Raw genomic sequence first — 24762 nt, forward strand, 5'->3', positions numbered from 1 at the left:
TCTACATCAGAACAAGTTGTTACATCCGACCAGTTTACATCCTCAAGTTTCTTAACAAATCTTCCTCACTGTACTGCTTTAAAGATCGAATACGTACAGAACTATGCTTATTATTTCGAGACCTGAAAATTTTACGTGTGCAGAATACAGGCAAATGATCACTAACACCGATTTCTAAAACACCAGATTGAACTATATTTCTTGATTAGTAACCATGATCAAATCTAAAATAGAAGTACTTGACGTTGTAACTCTAGTAGGGACTTTGATCAATTGCTTCAAACCACATACTGATGTAAAGTACGTTAAAGCATTTAGCAAAGTGTTACAAGTGCTGGCTGTTTTTTTCAATATGTTCGTATTAAAGTCCCCGAGAATAATTGCTTCACGATCGAGAAAAGCATTACCCTCATCGCAGGCTTCACCCATAAGATCGTAAAAATCCATTTGTTGTGGTGGTCTATAACATACACCGAGAGTATTGGGCGAGACTTAGGTAATAATACGTCTACCCAAATTGATTCTAAACTGCTCTTGTCCAAGTCATGGCGAGATTTAAACGCAATATCGTTACGAACATAGATGCACACGCCACCACCGGTACGTTGCCTATCTTTTCGTTGAATAATGTATCCAGGTATTTCCACTTCTGAGTCTTGTACGGAACTGTCTAACCATCATAGAGATTTCTTTGTTTTTCTAATTATATAGCACCCTCAATGATTTGTTAAATGAATTATATTTCATAGTGACTTATAAGCCCGATGGGCTGGGTAATTCATCCTGTATTTTTCTCTTTGAGTTATATACTTTGGTAATTACATGTCACTATAATAAACATACTACTACTACTACTATGTGGTGAAATCTCCGATATAGGATATTTACCTGCGATTAGACAGAATCTAGTATCGCCTAGTGTCGAAGTCAGAGTCAGTCCTTGGGAGTCGGGTTTGACCAGAACAGTAAGGTGGTGAAATCTTCGATATATATATCGGATATTTACCCGCGATTTGACAAAATCTAGTACCGGTATCGTCCAGTATCGAAGTTAGAGTAAGTCCTTGGAAGTCGGGTTTGACCAGAACTGTAAGGTGGTGCAATCTCCGATATATATCGGATATTTACCCACGATTTGACGGAATCTAGTATCGTCTAGTGTCGATATTAGAGTCCCCAAATCACCGATAAATATCTGGTAAATATCGGCGATTTCACAAACCTTGCGTGCCGAGGCACAGGGCAAGTCATTCTAGTGTCGTCTACTATCGATATAGAGTCCCCAAATTGCCTATAAACATGGAGTAAATATCGGCGATTTCACAGATCTGGCGTACCGAAGCACAGGGCAAGTCATTCTACTATCGTCTAGTATCGATATCAGAGTCCCCAAATCGACGATAAATATCGGGTAAATATCGGAGATTTCACAGATCCGGCGTACCGAGGCACAGGGCAAGTCATTCTAGTATCGTCTAGTATCGATATTAGAGTCCCCAAATCGCTGATAAATATCAGGTAAATTTCGGCGATTTCACAGACCGGCGTGCAATGGCAGAAAGCAATTACAGTGAAATACGATCAAGCTACAGAACTTCATAAAACAAGGTGTTGTGTATCAGCGATCTTTGCGACATAAACAGCTGGGCTTGATGTGGTCTTGTTTACATCTTTAATCAGCTACATGCTCTCAGTTACATAACGCACAAGGGCCACTCCATGCATGTCTGATAGATAATCATAAACAAATCAGCACACCTTGCAATGTCATGAATCTGTCTTTTTTATTCGTGATGAATAAGTGAGCGTGCATTCAGACACCTACATATAAAATTACCCGAATAGCTTCATTTATGATCCTTGACACTCACATATCAGCTGTGCGTAGACCCAGTAATTGTGCCCTGGTGGGGACCTTGTCCCGCTCTTATTCAGTCAATCACACCAGTGGCCACCCCTTAAAGCTAGTGGAACACTCCTCTAAGTACTTCCGTAGCAGTATACTTGACAACGTCACCTGGCGTACAAAAGCTGGTCGCCAAAGTTGCCTTACACAAGGGCCGAGATTAGGGTTCGTGTTAGTCTCGCTTCCAGACCGCGTCGCTTCGCCAGTGCAAAGTGCGCCGCTGGCGGTAGGAACATGAAGTTTCCACTGGCTGGGCGACGGGGTCTGGAGACTACTGACTTCCGCATTCCAAGATATTTATACCCACCAATCACATGGCTCAATCGACAACCACGACAACAGGCAAACTTTGATGCATATTCAATAGAAGGAGGGGCTTGTAAAAATATCTACCAACAACTATGAGGAACTTCTATGACTGACAACGTCAATAAGCTCGACTACGCAATGATATGAGATACATAAAAGGATTCCCTCGGATTCCCCAAACGACGCACTGGGCATTCACAGTACGCGGACGTGCGTAAATTCAACTGGCGAAAATGGGGCTGACAGCCGAACTTAGGAAAGCAATCGATTGTGGCAAAGAAAAATTAGTCATAGAATGCCTGAAAGACGAGCAAATTGAAGCAATTGCAGCTTTTCTACGGGGGGGGGGAGGGATGACGTCTTCGTAAACTTGCCAACTGGGTACGGGAAGTCTGTTGGCTGTTGTCTTCACATGCTCTCCGTATATTTTCACGGGAGTTTCAGCATGGTCACTGTCTACAGAGTACATTTGCCCCGGACATTTGCGACGAGCTCGATGTTGACTATCGCATATTGAAAACACATGCATTTGTCTTGGTTTTTCGGATTGAATATTCAAGTAGGTCAAGGGTCATATTTAAATTTGGTTCTCCGCCCGTCCTGATGCGTCATCACACAGTCTGAAAGGAGCCTATGAAATTTGCATAAAAGTTCGTGTTAGAGAGCCTCGTTTTCGTTACGCTGACCGCCACTGCAGTGAGGGATAAAATACGGCGAAAGGGTGGTCTTTAAATATCGACGTGCAGCAAAACGTACAATAGCTAGAACTATAATTTTTGCTTTCAGTTGTAGCATACATACTAATGATCTGTTTTCCTTGGGTAAACTCACAAAAGTTGAGAAGATTTTATTTAAATCGCTACAAAGTGGGTGGCGAGGTCGACCCGCCAAATGCGGAAGTAAACTTCACCTTTTTCGTAAAACAGCTCGATAACGACCTTAGAGGTCTTAGCCAAGCCGAAAATTTCAGAAAATATTCATTTAACTATTATCAACATTTGGTGAAATTTTCATGACCGTGCGACCATGGACATGTATTTGCGGCAGTGTTGAATGTTGGCAGGCAGTTACCATATCGCTGTATACGTAGATCTCGAGGGTCTATGAGTATACGAACACCCGTTACGCTACGTACACTCCACGCTGTTTACCGCGACCAAACCACTTGTAGTTCACACGGCGCGGGTGTTACACGATTAATCTTTCATTTTTTTCAAAGTTTACTCCTATAATCTCGGGTCACTGATGTTATATATAAATAAAGTATTTAATTAGTGTCACATTATGACCATCAATACTTAAAAAAATTTTTGCTAGTTACATGAGTTATAAAATGTGCCAGTCTAGTTCGAGCTAGCGGGGATGGCCGCAACGCGCAGCTGTTTACCGGCTATCATTCTAGCCCCATCTATATTCACGTACTCGTGTGCGGGATACAGAGTAGCCGTATTTATCCACGGAGATTTTTTGCAGTCGATGTTATTTCCTACAGTTTTTGTATGCTTGCCAGCTACTAGAATGCGAAAACGGAAAAAATCACAAACGAAACAGCACTGCTAGTCAGTACGACGGGTGTCTACCACTATACTACGTGTACGGCCGCAGACAGTGATAAACGTAGCCCTTCTGCATGTCACTGTACACTCAGTGTTTTTTTTCCATTTGCACTGTCCACGACTTTACCGAGAGGCCAGCCAGGCAGATTGTGTTGGCCAGTGAGGTAACACAAGCTTGCAGTCTTGCTTCCTCGTCACAATCATTGAAAACATAAACAGAACCGAAAAATCTGCCAAGTTAGCCGGTGAGGACCGAGAAAGAGCTGAAAGAGTTTACGTGTACACTCACGTTGCGCTGTAGGTCGCCATGTTAGATTTAACACATGAACGTCGCTGCATAGTCAACTTCAACGAGACTTATTTCAAAAACGGAGGCTTAAGCCACTGAGATTTTTTCAGATCGTATGGACCTACTCAAGATACGTCCCCTCCCTACTTCTCATGGAAATTTGACTTTGGATATGCTTTTGCGGCAGTGTTTAGTGAACGGCATTTTCGGTCGCTCGAAAACCATGAAAATAAGGCTAACGCAAAAACGAATCGATAAAACCCCATAAAAAATCATCGGCGAACACTAACTAAGAGTACAATTCAGCCGCTAACTGGAAACAGGACGGATGCTAAACGAAGGCTGAGATATCTGCGGATAAAATTCTGGCGAAAAATGCCATAACCGTCACTCACTGGCTAGAGGGCGCTGTTCGAATTTGAACTAAATCCCTAATTATGCATGCAAATGAAGTACCCTCCTTTCAGACTGACAGTGGAATGCAGTGGTAGTCACCAGACCCTCGTCGCTTCGCGACTCGCCATGTCCTACCGCCAGCGGCGCACTTTGCAGTGGCGAAGCGACGAGGTCTGGTAAACGAGACTAGGTTCGTGTGACTGCTAGCTGAATTTGACAGCGGGCATTGCAGTCTGTTGTGCCGTCTTTGACTTTCAAGTGTACAATATAACATACATCACTGATCGATCTTCTGACTGACGATGTTTTAAACTGCAGCCTTATGAACAGTGAGGCGACTTAACCAATCCAAATGCCTTTCGCAAACTTGAAATCGAATCGGTATGTTTGTTCTACAGAAGAAGATTTTAAGGATGAAATTACGATTTTCGCAAAATCCAATATGGCAGCCAAACCGAGTGACCGATCAAAACGCCTTTCGCAAACTTGAAAGAGATCACACTTTAGATGATAGATGTAAAATTTTAGTTCAATCGGTGAATCGGTTCTGGAGAAGATTTTTAAAGATTAAATTGTGATTTCACAAAATCCAATATGGCGGCCAAACCACGTGACCGATCGAAATGTTTTTTTGCAAACTTGAAAGAGATTACTGTAAGGATGACATGAGTAAAATTTGAGCTTAATCGGTGTTGTGGTTCTGGAGAAGAATATTTTTAAAGATTAAATAACGATTTTTTGCAAAATCCAATATGGCGGCCAAACCACGTGACGATCCAAACGCCTTTTGCAAACTTTTAAGAGATCACACTTTAGATGATAGACGTAAAATTTTAGCTCAATCGGTGAATCGGTTCTGGAGAAGAAGATTTTTAAAGATTAAATTGTGATTTCACAAAATCCAATATGGCGGCCAAACCACGTGACCGATCAAAATGCATTTGTAAACTTGAAAGAGATCACTGTTAGGATGACATGAGTGAAATTTGAGCTTAATCGGTGTTTTGGTTCTGGAGGAGAAGATTTTTAAAGATTAAATTACGATTTTTACAAAATCCAATATGGCGGCCAAACCACGTGACCGATCCAACATCTTTCGCACACTTTTAAGAGATCACACTTCAGATGATATATGTAAAATTTTGGTTTAATCGGTGAATTGGTTCTTGAGAAGAAGATTTTTAAAGATTAAATTGTGATTTCACAAAATCCAATATGGCGGCCAAACCACGTGACCAATCAAAATGCTTTTTGCAAACTTGAAAGAGATCACTGTAATGATGACATGAGTAAAATTTGAGCTCAATCGGTGTTTTGGTTCTGGAGAAGAAGATTTTTAAAGATTAAATGAGTATTTTAGAATATCCAATATGGCGGCCAAGGTCACGTGACCGCATGCAATTTTATTTGCAAATTCTAAAGACCTTAGGTCATGCTTGCTATACAAAAAATTTCAAATCGACTAGACCCCTACGTCTTCAGGAGAAGCCATCTTTAGGTTTTTGGAAAATCCAATATGGCCGCCAGGTCACGTGACCAATCAAAATTTCAAGGGTCAGGTGCACGAGTACTAATTGGCTCCTATAAGCCCTGCAAGTTTGAGAAGTTTTCGTTCAGCCGTTCGAGAGATCTAGGTGAGCAAAGAAACGGCAGAAGAAGAAGAAGAGTGTTATGTAGGTCATTCCCCCCACACTCATCATGACCTGAGTTCAATTAGTCTAGAACATTCTCAAGGTCACTGCCCTTGATGACCTCACAACCTTGAATTCAATTAGTCATGTTTGGAATGTTCTGGAAAGTTGATTAGTTGTGTAAGGGAGATAATTTTAGAACAGTAATTAGCATGTCAATAAAAGTTCTAGATTGTTCTTATATGCCTTTATAAAAGGGACGTGCACAGCTTCCAGTCAGACTTTTGGGATCGTGTCTCTTGTGTGTTACTAAACTCCAGCAGTAGTCATTCTCAAGACTTTTCAAGACCTTCACTGTCAACGCTGGATTTATACTGTGGACTTTGTGCAGCTTCAAGCCTGCAAGCCAAAGGACTGTTCATTCATCCGACTGACTGTTACAACTCTGAGACTGGAGCTTTGCCGTCCCAGCTGAGATAAGTAGTCTGTACACTTTTAAAGCTTGTACTCTGTCCTGACTTAGCAATTAGTTTTGTTTTCGTAATAAATTTTGTTTAAACGTAAACTGCTGAGTTCACCCTTTGTTCGTTTTCTCTGCACGTAACAAGAGGAAGTCAGTAGAACTTGAGCAATAACAATAGGGTCCCAGCCGGTCGGCTTGGGCCCCTTAAACAAATTTACTGAGTCCAAATATATTTTTATTTTTCTCCATTTTTAAATATTTAATCATCATCATCGTTATCGGAGATCGAGGCCCCCATGCTTCGAAGATCACAAGATGTCTACCAGCTTTGACCTCAGAGTTGTCGGAGGCAAAAAATATTTCGTGCAAAGGATCGTCTGACCTGTTAAATTTACATGTAAAATTACCAGCCAAAAATAAAATAATTTTCAAATTTTATGAGTGTTTGGAGTTTGGATAATAGACGGCGTCTGTACACTCCACTCCAGGGTCTATTCAATATTGAACCACGCCCATGTGTCAACAAACAACATCTAGGGTTGAGCGCCCTCATCCAAGAAACATTCCACACAACCTGAACACAAACTTCCGGTTCGTACAACTGAGCTGGCATGCATGTATCATTGTAACGTGTTAGATTCTCGTCTTCCCGTTGCAGCGCCGTGTAAGATTTAATGTCCATGGTAAGACCTCGACTTTAGGTTAACTTCTGTCCACATGATTTGATCCTTGTATAGACCCTGCAGGAAACAGCAGGGTCTATGATCCGTGCATCATTCTAGTGCAGGCTTCGCTGGTGACTGAAGATTACGGACAGATCAGAGGTCAGGCAATACATGTACAAGCGCTGCGAGCCAGAGATTGGATTGGTTGTGATCCATGGGTAGTCTGCTTATCCATTATAACGGGGCACGGTCCCTCCATTGTGGTGGGACCGTGAACGGGGCCTTGCGAACAGCTGAAATGTCGCAGTGAGCATTTGGCATAAGCATCATATACACAGCTTTACTATGTACTCTGTCAGGCCAGACTTCAGACTTCACTGCTGCCATGGCAGCAGCGCGCAGCGCAAGGGAAACAGCTACCCGAGTTTTGTACAACGGGGGTACTATTACGTCCATCCTCCTCTAGCAGAGATAACATCATTGTACTGTGATCTTGAGGAGTGTTAATTGTAAATTTTCAAATGTGATAAGTAAGTGTAAAGGTCATGGTCAAGGTTGCAGACCTGTGTACACCAGTTTTAAAAGAGAGCTTTCCATCAACCAACAATGAGAGATACTAGGATGGGCAACATAAAGATATTGTTTTGAATATTGACCCTTTTCCAGAATCATATGCACAGTCCAATCAAGGAATATGGTTATTCAGCCTTCAGGTCTGATAAAATGTTATCAGCCCGACACTGAATACAATTATAATATGATGTGTAATAGCAACTTTTTTGATCTTGCAGGTTTACCTCCTCCAAGTCAAACAGTGATTGTTGCCAAACACTTTCACAGCCTTTGTTGTGCAAGTAGAATTTGCTTTATCATCAATTTTAGAAGAGCGCATTTACTTCAGAACAACCATGGCAAGCAATGATGGACCTAAATTTCACTGGGAAAAACTCACTCCGATGCCCACAAAGAGAGTGTACAGTTCACCAGTAGAGTGCGACGGCATCCTGTATGTGGTCGGTGGATGTGACTCTGTAGGCGCACCTGTTGACACTCTGGAGTCGTATGATCCAAAGAAGAATAAATGGAAGAGACTCGCAAACATGCCGACTTGCCGGGCTGCGCCAGCCGTGGTTGCCACGGAGGGCGTCATCATTGCAATCGGGGGAGTGGGAAATGACCAGGTGCCGGTGAACGCTGTTGAAAAGTATGACACCAAAACTAAATCATGGACTCCCCTCAAACCATTAGCAGAGAAGGTGATGGGTGTGTCAGCACTCCTGTATGGTATGTAGAAAGGATTATAATTCCAGGCTGACGTCAAAGAACATAGAGCGGTGACCTTTTTACGAATTTACTGTTGTTAGGCCTCTGTAAGGAGGTTATGTTAGGGTTCATGATATAATCATCAAAGCATTTGCAGAAACATTTCAATAAAAAACAGTATTTTGCATTACAGTTTCCGTTGTTCTGAGATTGCATTCATTTATATGTAACAGGAATTAATTTACCTTTATTCTTTTGAGGAGTCATTTGTGAACTTCATGCATGCAGCTTTGTTCAGTGATTGTTACATCCTTCCGTAGATTCATAAATGAGTTTAGCTAAGCTGTGGTTCGGAGTAATTATGACTGATTAGCCAAGAAATTGAATGCCAATAAGAACTTGATGTAACGTTTCACTTCTGCTGAGATGCCTAAAAGTATACTTGTATAAAATCTTGGTTTTCTGTTGCACACCTACAGGGAATAAGATCATAGTCATTGGAGGAATGAAAGCTGACACCAACCCATCAGAGAAAGTCACAGTCTTAGATATTAAGGAGGATGTGTGGCAGGAATTACCCAGCATGCCTACTCCAAGGTATGCAACAGCTGCCTATCTGAAAGGCAAGAAAATATATGTTCTCGGTGAGTGCAGCTACATGTTAAGAGGAATACTTGACTTTGTATCCTATGAGGGTTGATAGACAAAACTTTTTTATTTATTTTTTTTATTTATTTATTTACTCACTTGCACCATGTTGAAGCCACTCATATTACAAATGGGATGAAAAAAATTGTGCATAAATGTAGAAAGGAGAGTTGACCTGAAGTGGAAGTATTTGAAAAATTCATGAGAACTGTTACATGTTACACATTACCAAAGACAGATATAGAAGCCTCTTGTTTATCAAGGATCATTAAAGATATTTACCCCCTGAATTTGTTCATCAGATTGGTTTAGGAATCGTAGTGTAAGCAAGGTGTGAAATTTTGTCAATGGCAGCTAGAAAATGGAAGTTCACTACAGTTACTCTCTATGCATGATGTGATTACATTCCACACTGTGACTGCATTCTTGCAGAGGTTCAGAAACCGTTGTCTGTGTTTTGGGTAATAGAATTAAAACACATGATAGCGTCAATGACATGACACTGTGCTCCTCAGTGCATTTAGCGGTAGGGATGCAAGGAGAGGGGTGTGGGGAATGTTGCTGAGAAAGATGCAAAGAAAGGGTTGAAATGTGAAACTGTAATAAAACCTATTGTTTTTTTAGCAGTGAGCGTCCAGCTTGGTAAACATGCCATCTTGTACATGAAGGCAAAAAAACATAATTTTCACATGTCCACCAAACTTGGAATTTGCATAGATCAACATAGATCATCCAAATTGATTTATCTGCAAGATTTTGTATGTTCCTTGCTACAAAATTCTGACCCAATTGAATTATAACAGGAAAACAAGCATGCATGATTGGACAGTGTGGACTGTGTATTGCATGCACTACATCTGCCATGATGATGGATTGCCAGACGACCACACTGCATCAAAGAACTGTAGTTTAAAACGAAAATATAATTCTAAACAAACTTTCTTCGTGTCATTGATAGCCTTGATTTTCTTTGGATATTGAATGGACACATTTATTAAAGACGTCACTTTTAGCTTGTCATTGATGGTGAAATGATTTTTTGCAGAAACTTGATTGGTCCAGCCAAGTACACATGCTTACTCATAACAGCTAGCTGGACTGCGATGATCACAACATTGTTTTTGATATTCCGATACAAAATTAAAATAATTTATTAATATGTCGCATTGACTATAAAGTTGCAAATGTTTCCTTGGGTGTTGAAACATGTTAGCATAGTGTGTTACAAATCAACACACCAAACAGCAATGTTCATGTAAGAACAACCTGCTTGATTTCCTGGACTTTCTGGTAAATTCTTAGTGAAATTTCAAATTCAGTCTCAAAAGTTTTGAGTAAATTTCAAATTGACTGTATTAAATTGACAGTTATCAACAAATTCCGTTTGTATGCCAATATAGCTCATCTCAGAACCGGACATACTTATATACACACAAGATTTGGCAACACCCTGACAATTAAATAATCTTCAACAGCACTGATTTACATTTACAAATTATTCTGTATGAAGTAATTCTTCAATTGCAGATACTACGATAGAAGAGTTCAGCACTGCCAAGATATGAGTATAGCACACTGAATTTTGAACCAGAGTTATGAAAATGACTGAACTGATGTGTCACTATAAGTTTCTTTATTAAATCAATCGTTTCATTTTTTCTAAGATTGTAGAAACTAAAGGTTGAAGGATATTAGTAACTCTAAACCAGGAAAAAATACCAATAAATGGAAAGGATCAAAAGAAATCAACTTATTTATTTCTTTACATGAACAAAACCAGAAAGTAACACATAATTCTAATTTAAGTGATTTAAGGCTAGTTTTACAAGCTTACTTGTCAATGTTTGATGATGAAAAGAAACAAAAAACCACGAATAAACCTCAAAAGCAACAAAATTCCAAGCATAACATTACACGATGGTTCAGAATGTTCATTTACAAAGTTCACTCAAAATGTACTTTGAAAACGATAGTATTTTGAGTGTCAAAATTTGACAGCTGTACCGCGGCTACTTACTAAAAGTCTGTTGAAAAAGAGAAGAGTACTAAATATCGTTGTTTTTCAGGTCAACAAGTGATTGAATCAGAAACATGTGTCATGAAACAGTAAAACAACAACTGATAAATAAGTAACTTTTCTCAAGAGTAACTTGAAACGCCTCGCCTGAAAGAAAATTTCATCCCGTTTCACAGAAACTGACTGCGTATTCGAGCGCCACAGCAATGAACGGTCGGGGAATCCCCGCGAAAAATCACTCACGCGTATGTACTCGTCCGAAACATTGATTGTTCACTTTTTAGCTGCATGATTCAGCCTGCCAAAATATTTTTATTTTGTAGATAAATAATTGAATTTCTTACTTTTTTATTTCGTTTGTTAATGAAAAGTAATTTTAATATTATTAGATGCTTTAAAAATTTCAAAACCCGCCAAAAAGCGACTATTTGGCCAAAATTCAAACGAAAAACAGGAAAACCAAGCTCGAATCATGGGCTATTTCTCTATGAATACTCTCAGTCTCTGTAAGCTTACGCATGTTACTCTCGCCGATGAACGATTTTTACATCGGAATTTTCACTCATTTTCGTTGGTATGACTTTGAAACTCCAGGAAGCGATTGAGAAGAAAGGGTTACCTTGAATTATTGAGTTTTTTGCTGATAATTTGCCAAATTAAATGAGAAAAAACACTACGCAAATTTCCACACGCCTTTCTGTTCGTGTGGCACAACATGTGAACATGGAGATAGTAGGAGACTGAGGTTTCTTGCACGGTCGCGCCGATGAAATGGGAAGCTGAAATTTTCGCTCGTTATTTTACAAACGAAATCGTAAATCTACTCAAAACTTCGTATTTTTTTGACATATTCGAAACCCATGAGGAACGTAATTCTTTTTCCTCTGCACAGTAAAAAGGAGATCGAAACGACATGCATGTCAGGACCAAACACACGCATGATGTCCGTCAACATCCATCAATCTCGTAATTTACACTGACAGAACAAAAACAATATGATCGAGCATGGACGTTCTAACGTAAATGCATCATCGTCTATCGCATTTTCATGTAAGCAAATACACTCACACGTACGCTAAAGTTCAATTATAATGTCAATTCAACATGATCTGGTATTTTCGCTGATAGTGAGTGTGCAACGTGAATGGTATGCCATGGAGGTATGCTCTGGTCGTTAAATAACACTGATCACGTCACGTGGTGTGACAAAATAGTTTTACGGAAGTTGTTGACGGAAATGACGTCAATTTCGCCTCTCCCAACTCTATAAGCTTCCTCAGTTACGTAACTTCGTCGCTAATAACACATGATAGCAAGGACAAGATCATAATATGTTACGTGCCCCACAGTCCCTCAGGATGGTGCTCATGACAGTGAAGATTGCATTTGGCTTTGGTATCATCAATATACTGTCCCTATACCTGAAGTCATTACTTTCTAGACCTGTGGGACAGTGCTGTAGTAGAATTCAATAGACAGTTTCTGAATCGATCCGATATGTTTGGCCTTGGCCCTTGCTATCAGATGAGAATGAAAAGTATTATGTTTTAAATTATTTGAAGTAAATTTTTCATATAAACTGTCATCAGTTGAGTGTGGCATGTTTGTTTCAAAATTCTTGCCCTCCGGTTTCTATGATTGCATCCGTAACCATTTACAGGTGGGCGACACGGCAAAAAACCAACCACAGCATTTGAAATGCTGGATCTGGGAGCTCCAGTGGAGGAAAGGAAGTGGCAGAAGTTGGCAGAAATACCCAGGAAGAGAGTCTTCCCATGCTATGCAGAGTCTGAGACGCATTTTTTCAGTCTTGGCGGACTCCATGAAAACCCACAGACTAGGGATCCTGGTGATAGGTTCAGTGATGCCATGGAGTCTTATGATATAGAAAAGGGTAAGTACGGTATTATTAGCTCCCATAGCGAAATGGTGGGGCAATACTTCTTGATTCCCTTAAAAAATCTAGTTAATTGTATTGAGTTCTCTAGCTAATAACAAATCTATAAATATTGATAGAAATTCTATAGAAAATTGTAGGGTTTTGGTCACATTTTCTGTAGTGTTCTGTAGAAAAGCAAGATTCCATAGACTATCAAGTATTTTTTGTAATGGCCCTATATGATTGTTCGTAATGGTATACTTTCTGTCTATTGTGTTTTTATTTTAAAATTCTGCGATGAGTGAAATGCAAGTTTTTTACTTGAAAAGTAGAAATCATCAGTACAGAATTAAGCAAACATGGTAGACTGTTACAAAGTTCAATCAAACTGGTGGATTTACATTAACAAAACAATACCAGTATGTGCAGTAAGGGTTCATAAAATGGCAAAGTATAGGATAAAGCCCGAGTACGAGGGCTCTTCTGGTATATAAAGTCCAACCCAACGATAAAATGTCGAGGCCGCAGGCCGAGACATTTTATCGTAGGGTTGGACTTTATATACCAGAAGAGCCCGAGTACGAGGGTTTTATCTGACTTAAAAACTATCGCCCCTAACTGATATATTTTGTTTCAGTGTGTTTACATCAACCGTCCCCTTTGTCAATGTAACATGTTTAGGATATGAATTAAAACTTTTATTTGTGAAATAGCCTTCCAATGTAATGGAACATCCTATAAATGCCCTAGGGCACATTATATAAATGCCCTAGGGCACAGCAGATTTTGTGTTGCAGCTGGTTTCCGCTGTGTTACCAAATTTGAATATTAAAACGTACCAGATGTCTACAGAATATGACATGTTCACTTTTGATTGGACAGTACTTTACTACGGCGCTGTCATTCGTTTCTGGAATTTGGTGACCAAGGCTTAACGAGTAAATAAAACACCCTGAATTGAGCACTCTGATTGGTCAATCAACAGTAGATAGTTTCAAACTTCAAGTTTTGTATTCTGCGTAATACATGTATGCTTTATCAAAGTCATGTATCCAGTATGTCTTAAATGTATTTAGAGTTGTACTCATTTCATGAAATTGCAATATACCAAATGCAAACCTAAATTAAACCTTTATACAACAACTTGACTGGTTTTGGAATCTTTGCTTTGAAGCTCATGTCATCTGAAATATTATAAGAATTTAAAGTTGAAGCATCCCCAATAAAGCATATAATTGTGATATTTCAAAAGTAATGAATCAATCATTGACATTCACACAGCCATCGAATAAATCACCTTTGCAATTGAAACTGGAAGATAGTTCAATGAGCAATTATATCAAAATTCAACACACTTTCAACCACGGTAAACTATACTCTCTTGCAGAAAAAAGGAAAATAAATTTGACCAAGAAGCTGTAGATTTGATTCGCCTGGCTATGCTGTGAATTTTATTTTAAATTCCATGAGTAGGTTTAAAAAAGGGAAGTAAAAAATTAATTGCACATTTCACAAATTACAAGAACTAGGCATGTGTATGTCAAGTTTCATATATCTATAATTTAATCCTGGTATTGATGACCGTAGTCAAACTCCGGTATGGCACTGTTATTTGAACATTTTTTAGGGCCTTGGGGTTCACAGGTCAGCCATGCACTTATGTTTTGCTGTATTATCTAATGATGGAAATCATGAAAACTTCTGTTTTACCACAGACAAATGGACAATCCACACACCAATGATTTGCAAGCGTGGTGATTTCTCAGCTGCTTACTTAGGGGGAAGAGTCATCGCTGCTGTGGGAATGGGTGAGTACATGTCATCACCCTAGCAACAGCCCGATGAGGTCGTTTCCTTGGTTACCATATTTACTGTAGGTTCTTCAGGGCAGGGGTTTCCTCAAATTGTGGTTGTTAATCAGCCGGTACCAAACAGATAATAGGTTAATCATTAATGAAAAGTTAGCAGTCAGTGTGTTATGTTCATTTTGCATGTTACAAATCCCTTGCAGTTTTGTGACCTCATGAAGATTTTGGTCGATATAGTGGAAAACAAATGTGTATGATTTGCCAACAGACCCTCCATGTAAATATTGTCAGATGTAGAACATGTGACATCCCATTTATTTAGGAGCTCAAATTTGAACAATCAAACCTGTAAATCAGAGTGTGTGAGCATATAAACCAAACAGTCCAACTACACCATCCATGCAGTGAGATAGTGCAAAATAAGTTCAAAAATTAAAAGAAAAAATTGTTGTCTTGTTGGCATGGTGTTGATTATTTACAAGTGCAATATTTGGTGTCTGTAAGATCTTTGACTTATTTTACAAGCAGAAAACAAAACGCCAGCAAACCACAATGTGGCCATACTTCAGATCAATAGCATGAGCTTGGCAACATTTCCAAATGTTTACTGATCTAATACAAGCATTTGATGACATAACATATTTACATGTATCTGGTGTAAATGTCTGTCTTTGGTTGGGTTTTCAAAGCTAGCTCCATTATTATTGCTTCAAGCATTGTGAGATCTTTACACCTGTGCGAATCTGCGTTAAACTCCATCTCAGTTTCTTTGTGAATTCATGTTATGGGGACAATTAATGACATGGACATTCATGTCAGTAGTTCTGAAATTATGAAACAAGATATGACCAGCACATTTAACAAGCAGATTAAAAAACGAGTCCATATGTGATGACGGTGTTTTCTCTGCATGTTCATTGAAAGGGGCACTTTCTGCCCCATTCATCAAAATTAGGGGGCAAACTTGACACATTAGGGGGCAGTCACTTTTGATGTTGATTTGCCTTCCTAGGAAGCGCCTCCCCGATATCATTACGATTGTCACCAAGTACGGTTGCAACGTCTATGTCTCATGCAGCACCCGTGCTAGCATCGACACCATGATGTTTGTCAGCTTGTGATGTGCTCGCCTGCTCTCTATCTTCTGTCAATTTGTCACACACAGATTTTCAGAACTCGACATATTTGTTCCATTGGACACGATTTGGTCCTAATTTTGGGGTTTAAATCCATGAAAATATGCTCCGGCCGAATGGGTCACTTTTTAACGAAAAAATCCCTAAACATAGGTCGATTTTTATCCCAAAAAACCCCTAAGCATGGGTCAAAAACAAAGCAAATGTCCTATGCTTTAGAAAAACCGTCACGTGCAACAGAATAAAGGTGAAATTCCTAAACTTTGTAAAGCACATCCCTAACAGTTGGCCATATTTTCTGAATATACATGGGTTGATGTAATTGGCAATTGGCCAGCACATCCCCGTATGAAAATATCAGGTGTAGGCCTACCCCTCCTGGGTGCCAATAAAACGATTGTGTTTTATTGTGATCGAGATCGATCGTCTAAACCTAGAATTTTATTCATAATTTCATCATTGATGATTGTTTACTGCTTTCAAACTTTAAAAACATGAACATCAAATTGCACTAGTATCCGTGGAGACTGAACCGCAAATACGTCGTTGGCTATTATTTTCGATGCGTACACTCAACGTCATGCCCGTCACCAAAGCTGAATGACAGGCGATATTTTGTCTTTTCCGAGGGAGTATTATGCCTAGAAACAACAGCAAATTCACATGACGCTACACTGTGCGCTTGGGACACCCTCAAATAACAAATGGACATCTTTGCTTACTGTGTTTTGTGCGCGATTTCCGCGCAGTCAGTAACTTTTTCAGGGCAGACAAAAGCTCGAAAAGCGCAATTTGCGCAATTGCGCAGTCGAGAGAAAACCCTCCATATGTGATGATGGTGCACTTTTCCACTGTTATATTCCATTTGACTCACAGATAGATAAATTATAAAAGCTGCTAGTAGGACATTTACAGATCTAATAGTAAATGAATGGTAGACTTCTGCTTAGCTTGATTTTGAAAGGCCTGCAGTTTTTCCTGACTTGAAGTACTTCCCTCCACAGTGGTCTAGTTTTCTAGACTCTTATACACGTAACATGTACACCCAATAAACCTTAATCAAACCAAACACTACTCATGTTAAAAGTCAGTGTATATCTGAGGGTGCTTTTAATGGTGAAAAAATACAAAGATACCCCTAAGATAATGTTGATGTGCAGTTCTCAAGCTTGACGTTGCCCCTGTATTTTTCAGTTTGACCACTAATATCCTTGCATGTCTCAAATATCCTATATTAGAAATATTCAAGTATATGTATACATGTATTACCAGACAGTCTGGCCTCAGATGTTAACATTTTACAAGACACTGTATGTGACTCATTTGTACATATTTATGCGTACACTGCAAGAACAATATAAACCCAGGCTTCCACTAGGGGATGATACAGTACATGTGTTTCTAACAATAAGCATCTTTGTGGTTTATTGGAGTGAGAATTTTATCCATTTAGTTGCAATCAATTGCACAGTTACCTAACATGAGCCATTTGATAATCTGCTCATTTCCACCAATGACCATGTCTAAACTACCATTTCAATGGATTTGATATATTGATGACATCATCAGAAAGTGTATTACAAATACAGCTGAACAGTTTCCACCTAAAATTCATGTAAGTAATCAAATATTTCAATTTTCTTTTTTAAACGTGCAGGTAACCAAGGCAATGCCCTTTCACAAGTGGAGAGTTTTGATCTTGAAACGAACACGTGGGAAAAGCTGGAACCAAGTCCCGTGCCACAGTGTTCATGCTCTTCCCTAGTATTCCAGAACCGACTGTACATCATTGGCGGTCTCTCGAACAAAGGACCCTGCAATTTCGTAGAAGCACTTGCAATGAAAAAATGAGATCTAACTGCGAGGATTGTTAGCAATATTTCATGAAGAATCTAGTACAATCCATAGCCTTGGAAAACACCGGTTTGTGCTGAATTTTAATTCCACAGGCAGGTGAGAGAATTTTTGACCACAAGAATGAAGAAATGCACAGAATAAGGTCACACTAGGTTACTTGTTAGTTTGTAGGTCACACATGGACCTTCAGTTTTTAGAGCATGACAGAATCTTTTGCGCAAATCTTCGTGTCATTTCATCAAGCAAAATAAATCAATCAGGCCATTGCTGTTATTATTTCCTAGGGTATGAAAACATGATACACTGATCATTCATGTATAATTCAACAAAGGTAGAACCATTCTGAATCTCAATATGTCAGGGTCAGATTTACAGTAATAACTGTTACATGTAACAGATCATATGTTTGTAAAATGACAACTGAAATGTAATCATACATAAAAACTTAATCTTTTTTTCAGACAAAACATATACTTACTATCATCAAATGGAAATGTATAATAATTTGAGTTATTTGGAATCCATGAGCATTACTCAGTCATAGCAATTAGCAATTTTTTTGTGTCTACCATTATTCACTATCATCAACTCATGTGCTATGCCCACTCCATTATCAGTTATATAGTATGTTCTTTGATGTTAATTCCGTAAAGCCCCATGGCTGTATCTTCATGCATTTTGCTTAAACCCCCCCCCCCCCAAAAAAAAAAAAAAATCATCCGACCTTTGGAGATCCATGTATGTTTGTGATTCCTGTTATTAAGCTCTATTGTCACTGAAAATGTAACTGTTTCAATCCTCGGCAATGGATTATGCCTCTTATTCACAGTCTTTGTGTACTTACTAGCAACAGCTGTATATCATTTGCACGTCAAAACATTTCTTTGTACACAAGTTGTTTTTCATATCAAACCATCTTATTGATGAAAAAAGTGCAAAAAGATACAGCTAATTGGGGCTTTAAAAGCCTGTTCCTTTCACTGAAATACTTTTTTCTTGTTTAATGCTACAGATTATGAGAGTCACAGACAATTGAAAAACAAATTTCCTCCTCAATTTTGTCAGAAGTGTAATTTTACTGACAGGGATCTTTTTTATCTTTCTGCTGAGAAATGGCAACAAAAAAACTTTCTGTCTGCTACATAAGTTGAATCTGAAGCAATGACATGCATCTTTTCCATGTCCAGTAAATTTAGAGTCTTCTAAACCAGACTGCAAAATATCAATGCAATTTCATTTCTGAGGAAGAGGTGTAAAGATTCATTAATTCTGGTCTGCAAAATCTTATTTCTTTTTTAAAACCAATGAACTGTATCATGAATCAAGCCTTAATCAACACATATCAATCCATACTCAGATTATGATGAAATACTCAGTATTTTAAATCTAAAGACAGCAATGTATTTAGAAAACAAATCCTTAACTGAATCAAGTCTTAAATTGAAAGGGATACATATCTATTTAAATTTAGCTGCTTGTTATTGTACAAAGTAATTTTAGTTCGAAAATTTTGAAATGTTTCATTTTTATTGAGTCCCATTACTTGATAATGTTTGTGATTATACCTGTATTTCATGTGAATTACAATTAATTAAGGTAATATGCACCTCGAAAATGAAAGACTTAAAATTTTGCTGCAACTTTCCTCAATGAGACTTTCAACTATTCTCTTATCAAAGCAAGAATAAAATACAGGGGTCACCGTGCAAACTTTGGTAATAGAGAGAGAAATAACCTAAGATTTCCTGATATTTGAAATTCAAAATAGCCACCATCCCTGTGTTACTCTATGGAGAAATATAAAATTTTCGATTTTCGAAAAACTAAGATGATTAAAACTTTTCTTTCATTAAGAGCTTTAAGATGAACCCCCCACAAGGGTTAGGTCAGAAGAGAATTGATAAAATTTGAAAGCCGGATTTTTTTCCCCAAGGCGGTTTCTGCCTTAATTAGCAAACTGAGAGAGACTTCTCATTACTTCTCCAATCTGTCTTCCTGACAATCATTACTATGTAGGGATAGTGGGTGTCAACTGCATGTACATGAAAATTGATCAAGTAAATAGATGACCTAGTCTTAGTTGTGTACTTTAAATAGATGTCATTTCCAGGAGTGTTGCTTTTATGCTTTTGATATCTTTTGGAGTAAATTTTGTAAAAATTCATTGAAAAAGTCACCTATTAGTGGAACAACATGACATACTTAATTAGAAAGTCATCCATGACAAATTTCCATATTTCCATGACCATGCTATGTAATAATATCTGTTACTTAAGTTATATATATATATATATATATATATATATATATATATATATATATATATATATATATATATATATATAACGTCTATTGTAACAGGGTGACTACTATTACAAAGTGTTGCCGTGTATATGTGTATATATATATATATATATATATATATATATATATATATATATATATATATATATATATATACAGTATATATATAACATCTATTGTAACAGGGTGACAACAGTGTTGCTGTAAGTGTGTGTGTATGTATGTATGTATATATGTGTGTATATATATATATATATATATATATATATATATATATATATATATATATATATATATATATATATATATATATATATATATATATATATGTAAAACGTCTATTGTAACAGGGTGACTATTACGAAGTGCTGCCGTGCCAGAAGTTTTGCCTCGCCTACACCGTAGGAAAGTGAGTGGAATTTCCAAACTTACCATGCACAGTTCATTGTCAATGCCTGATGCTGGTATTTGTTGCTGTTACTGGATGTAGATCACATTATCATTTGGGGAAGAGCAGTTTTTGCCACATTTAGCAAAATACAAATCCCTTTATTGTTATTTCATACGTTTTCAAAAGGATAACATGGGTCAGACATTTGAAATCAAGCTGACTGATGGCTCCTGACTTGATGTGATGGTACACTCAACATCAGTGTTGAAAATTAAAAAACAGATTTTATTTTGTAAGTGGGAAACTTCTGTATGGCATGTAAGTTTTGGCACATTCTCACTGATTATCACTGAATTTGAAAACCCTGATGTAAAGGGGTTTTACTTTCTGAGGTTACATCACATGACAGATATTTCATGATAGTTTTCATGATTAACAAACTCTTGAAATTTTGCATTTCTCTAAGGTTTTTTTTACTGAAATAAAGTCATAGCTATGAATAACACAATATAGTGTAAGGATATTTTAGTTTCATTGTGTGGTATATGGTCACAGAAAATCACAATCGTTTGTGCTTTTATGGTTTATTGAAGTTGATCGGAAGTGTCATCAAATGTAAAAACTTTTATGGGTGCTGCGCATGATGGTCTCACTGATTTGCCATTTCTTACACGTTTCGAGCAGTGATGACTCCTGGGGAAGTCTCAAAATGCCACCACAGCTGACTTGACACAGGATAGGTGCATGAAAAATACTGCATTGTGTAACAATAAGATACTTTCATATCAGAAAACTTTGGATCACAATTTCATTTACCAAATCATGATATACACCTAGCTATATACATATTTTTAACAATTTTCTTTGATGAAAACAAAGAGACGAGGAAAAGAATATTTATCATCCTCGAGCATGTCATTCCAACTCAGCCGCTTGAACCTTTATTCTCATTCGTTTGACAATAAAGAGTGAAAATTACAATGCATTATGCATTGTAGAGAACATCGATAGACTGGATCAGTAAACTCAGTGTACAGTCACCCCGTCGTTTCACTATACGCCATATATTGATATCGGGTTTTTATGGTGCAAGTATTCTACTGGGAATAGCCGAATATAGTTGAGTCGGCAGTCGGATCTTGTGAGTTCAAAAAACCAAACCCTCATAAAAAATATCACATCACCGCATCATTTGTGCATGAGACCTTGGATGAGAAATAGAAACAAAGCCATGACTTTTTCGTCTTATCTTGTGAGTTGAATTATCGATTTCAAATCTTCGTTGTTCACATCATGGAACTACCAAAATTTGTTCGTTCCATTTTCACATGTAATGGTGAAGCACAACGTTTTGGTCAACTGTAGAACTGTGGTGGGGGTCGCGGCAGTACTGTGTAGGGTGTTCGAAAGAGCGCCACCACCGCTGACGAATATCAATTAGGCCTATGCCACGCACGAATCTCATTTATTTCAAATATTCATTTATTCTATTATTTCACATCAAAAGATTATCTACTTATGGGCACAAATGAGACGACAAATATATCTAATGAGGCTATAATCTTGTATGGTCCTTGATGAATTGCAATAAATATTTTACCATTAAAAACTAAGCTTATTCGTAAAAAAAACATGGCTAGAGGGAACGTCGCGTTCTTCTTATTACGCGACACATATATATTTTAACCGCCAACCCTAATATTTTAAAGTAGATAACGTGGAAGTGAAAATAATATTAATGTGAAAGCGGGTGAGAAATGCAAATCGGCGAAAATTTCAGTGAGATATTTAAGAGGCTTTCACAGTCGTTCACGGTTGCACGTTATCAAAGAACATGGCAGTAAGCGATATAACAAATGCAAAAATTGCAGATTCTTGCATTCCAGCAAAATAAGCAAAGCATTTCAAAAAAGTAAATCAGTAAAATGATTTTAATACATTTTAGACATTAAGAATATAAATAACAACTTCAATGTTGCCTTATTTAACACCTTTCGCTGGTTTCTTTTGTCTGAAAAGTAATTTTACCGGCAATAAATTATTCATTACAATATCCCAACTTTTGCTCACCTCTCATAAAAAATACGCCCCCAACATGTCATACACACGATTTTAGTTGCCATAGACCGGTGACGTCATGTTTGGAAAAGGCTGTCTGAAGACATCTGACGTCACGTTTGCAAACGGCTGCATGTCTGAAGACAGCTTCCAAACTCACAGTCGGTCAAACTGCCACAACTTAACATATGTGACCGATTTAGCCACACTCAGGGATTATTAATTCCGTGATGGCGGTAAAGTAGGACACAGATGTACAGCCTATTCGATAATTTGATAAAAGTAGGGGAGGGGCTTGTACAAGAGCAGGTGCTCGTATTTGGACGAATACGGTTGTTATTGAGAACAAATGTCATGAGTTTTTTTCTTATTTGCATGCATGTCATAAAACTAACAATTGAGTCAGATCAATTTTGATGGCATTCAAACACATTAACGCTGAAAACATCTCTTAAATATTTGACTTAAAATATTTTTGTCGACAAAACTTCCCTGCCTCGTAATTGTACAAGTATAGACGTGTTCATAAATGCCATGTATGAATATACTTGAGTGTACATATGAAGAGAGTAAATGTTACAGACAAAATGTGCGATTTGGATGTCGCGCCCTCAAACAAAATAAAACAAAAATATACAAAATCTTTGAGTTTCAATTGTCATCTTTAGGTAATCACTCCAGTGCAATTTAGTAGAATCCGCATCCTGTCTTCTTCCCTGGTTCTCTATGAATGACCGTTTTGCTGTATCGTCATTCAGCTACATAGCCCACATTGACATCGTTCGTAACACCAACTCCGTGTCTCATATGAGTGATAGTAAGCATAATCTACATGTGAATGTCACTTGTAAAAATAGCACGCGTTATACTGCGCCAGTTGTCCGACGACCCGTTCAGTTGCCGGGTGATAAACGCCTCCAACTGTCTAAAAATTGCGTGATTGCCAACAACAAACACATCCACGGCTTTGACATGTGGCGCTTGGATAATTTGTCTGATATTTGAACTCTAAAATGCTGTTTCAAGAAACTGCCTGTTCTGGAGATAGAGCAGGTAAAATCTTTGATCGACGTCGACCTGACCTTGGATACGAGGTGCCGTGATTGACTAGCAAAGAGCGGTAAGAACTCTTCACCCCAAATGTTAATAATATCAATCATTTCTGTTTTTATGGTACATGTACATTCTACATCCTACCACAGAATGAGAAATGTCACCATATGCGACACTTTAGTGAAAACGTTGTGTGTATGTATGTATGTATGTGTGTGTGTGTGTATATATATATATATATATATATATATATATATATATATATATATATATATATATATATATATATATACATGTATATATATGTATGTATGTATATATATGTGTATGTGTGTATATATATATATATATATATATATATATATATATATATATATATATATATATATATATATATATATATATATATATATATTATATATATATGAGAGTTGGTTTCAAAATGTCGCCACCAAAACAAATATTATTTATCAAATTTTAACACCACCTACAAATAGAATATATCTATCTATCTATCTATCTATCTATCTATCTATCTATCTATATATATATATATAATATATATGTATATGTGTGTGTGTGTATATATATATATATATATATATATATATATATATATATATATATATATATATATATATGACAGTTGGTTTCAAAATGTCGCCAACAAAGATTATTTATCAAATTTTAACACCACCTACAAATAGAATGGTACGTCCCAAACATATAAATGAGTGTGTTGCTAAGAATACTTTCACGTCTGTCTGAAGATTGCAGGATGCATGAAACTTAAGTAACATATATATATATATATATATATATATATATATATATATATATATATATATATATATATATATATATATATATATATATATATATATATATATTCATTCATCATTCGCCTGATGATCGCTACAGAGGACACATGTGGCGTGAAACCTATGAGGAACGCATCATATTTTTTACATAAAATGGACTATTAATGACATTCGTTTGACAACTTCACTGATGAACTTGACGTCACTTCGACTGTTTTCATGATGACACAACATTAAAATTATAGAAATCTCGTCAGTTGACCTGAAGAGAAATTCCTGATTGGGATCGTCGTCATTATTTATTTATTTATT

The 24762-nt window shown here is 37.5% G+C and overlaps 1 protein-coding gene across 1 annotated transcript; it reads left to right on the forward strand.

The window, feature by feature from the left end:
• The first annotated feature begins 7096 nt into the window (after positions 1 to 7096).
• LOC139135645 (kelch domain-containing protein 8A-like) lies at positions 7097 to 18523 on the forward strand. Its single transcript, XM_070703149.1, has 6 exons — positions 7097 to 7233; positions 8007 to 8499; positions 8958 to 9122; positions 12804 to 13037; positions 14738 to 14830; positions 17624 to 18523. Exons 2-6 carry the CDS (start codon positions 8124 to 8126, stop codon positions 17815 to 17817), a joined length of 1062 nt encoding a protein of 353 aa, XP_070559250.1. The 5' UTR covers positions 7097 to 7233; positions 8007 to 8123; the 3' UTR covers positions 17818 to 18523.
• Positions 18524 to 24762: the final 6239 nt, after the last annotated feature.

The sequence above is a fragment of the Ptychodera flava genome, chromosome 6 (assembly GCF_041260155.1).
Source record: "Ptychodera flava strain L36383 chromosome 6, AS_Pfla_20210202, whole genome shotgun sequence".
NCBI lineage: Eukaryota > Metazoa > Hemichordata > Enteropneusta > Ptychoderidae > Ptychodera > Ptychodera flava.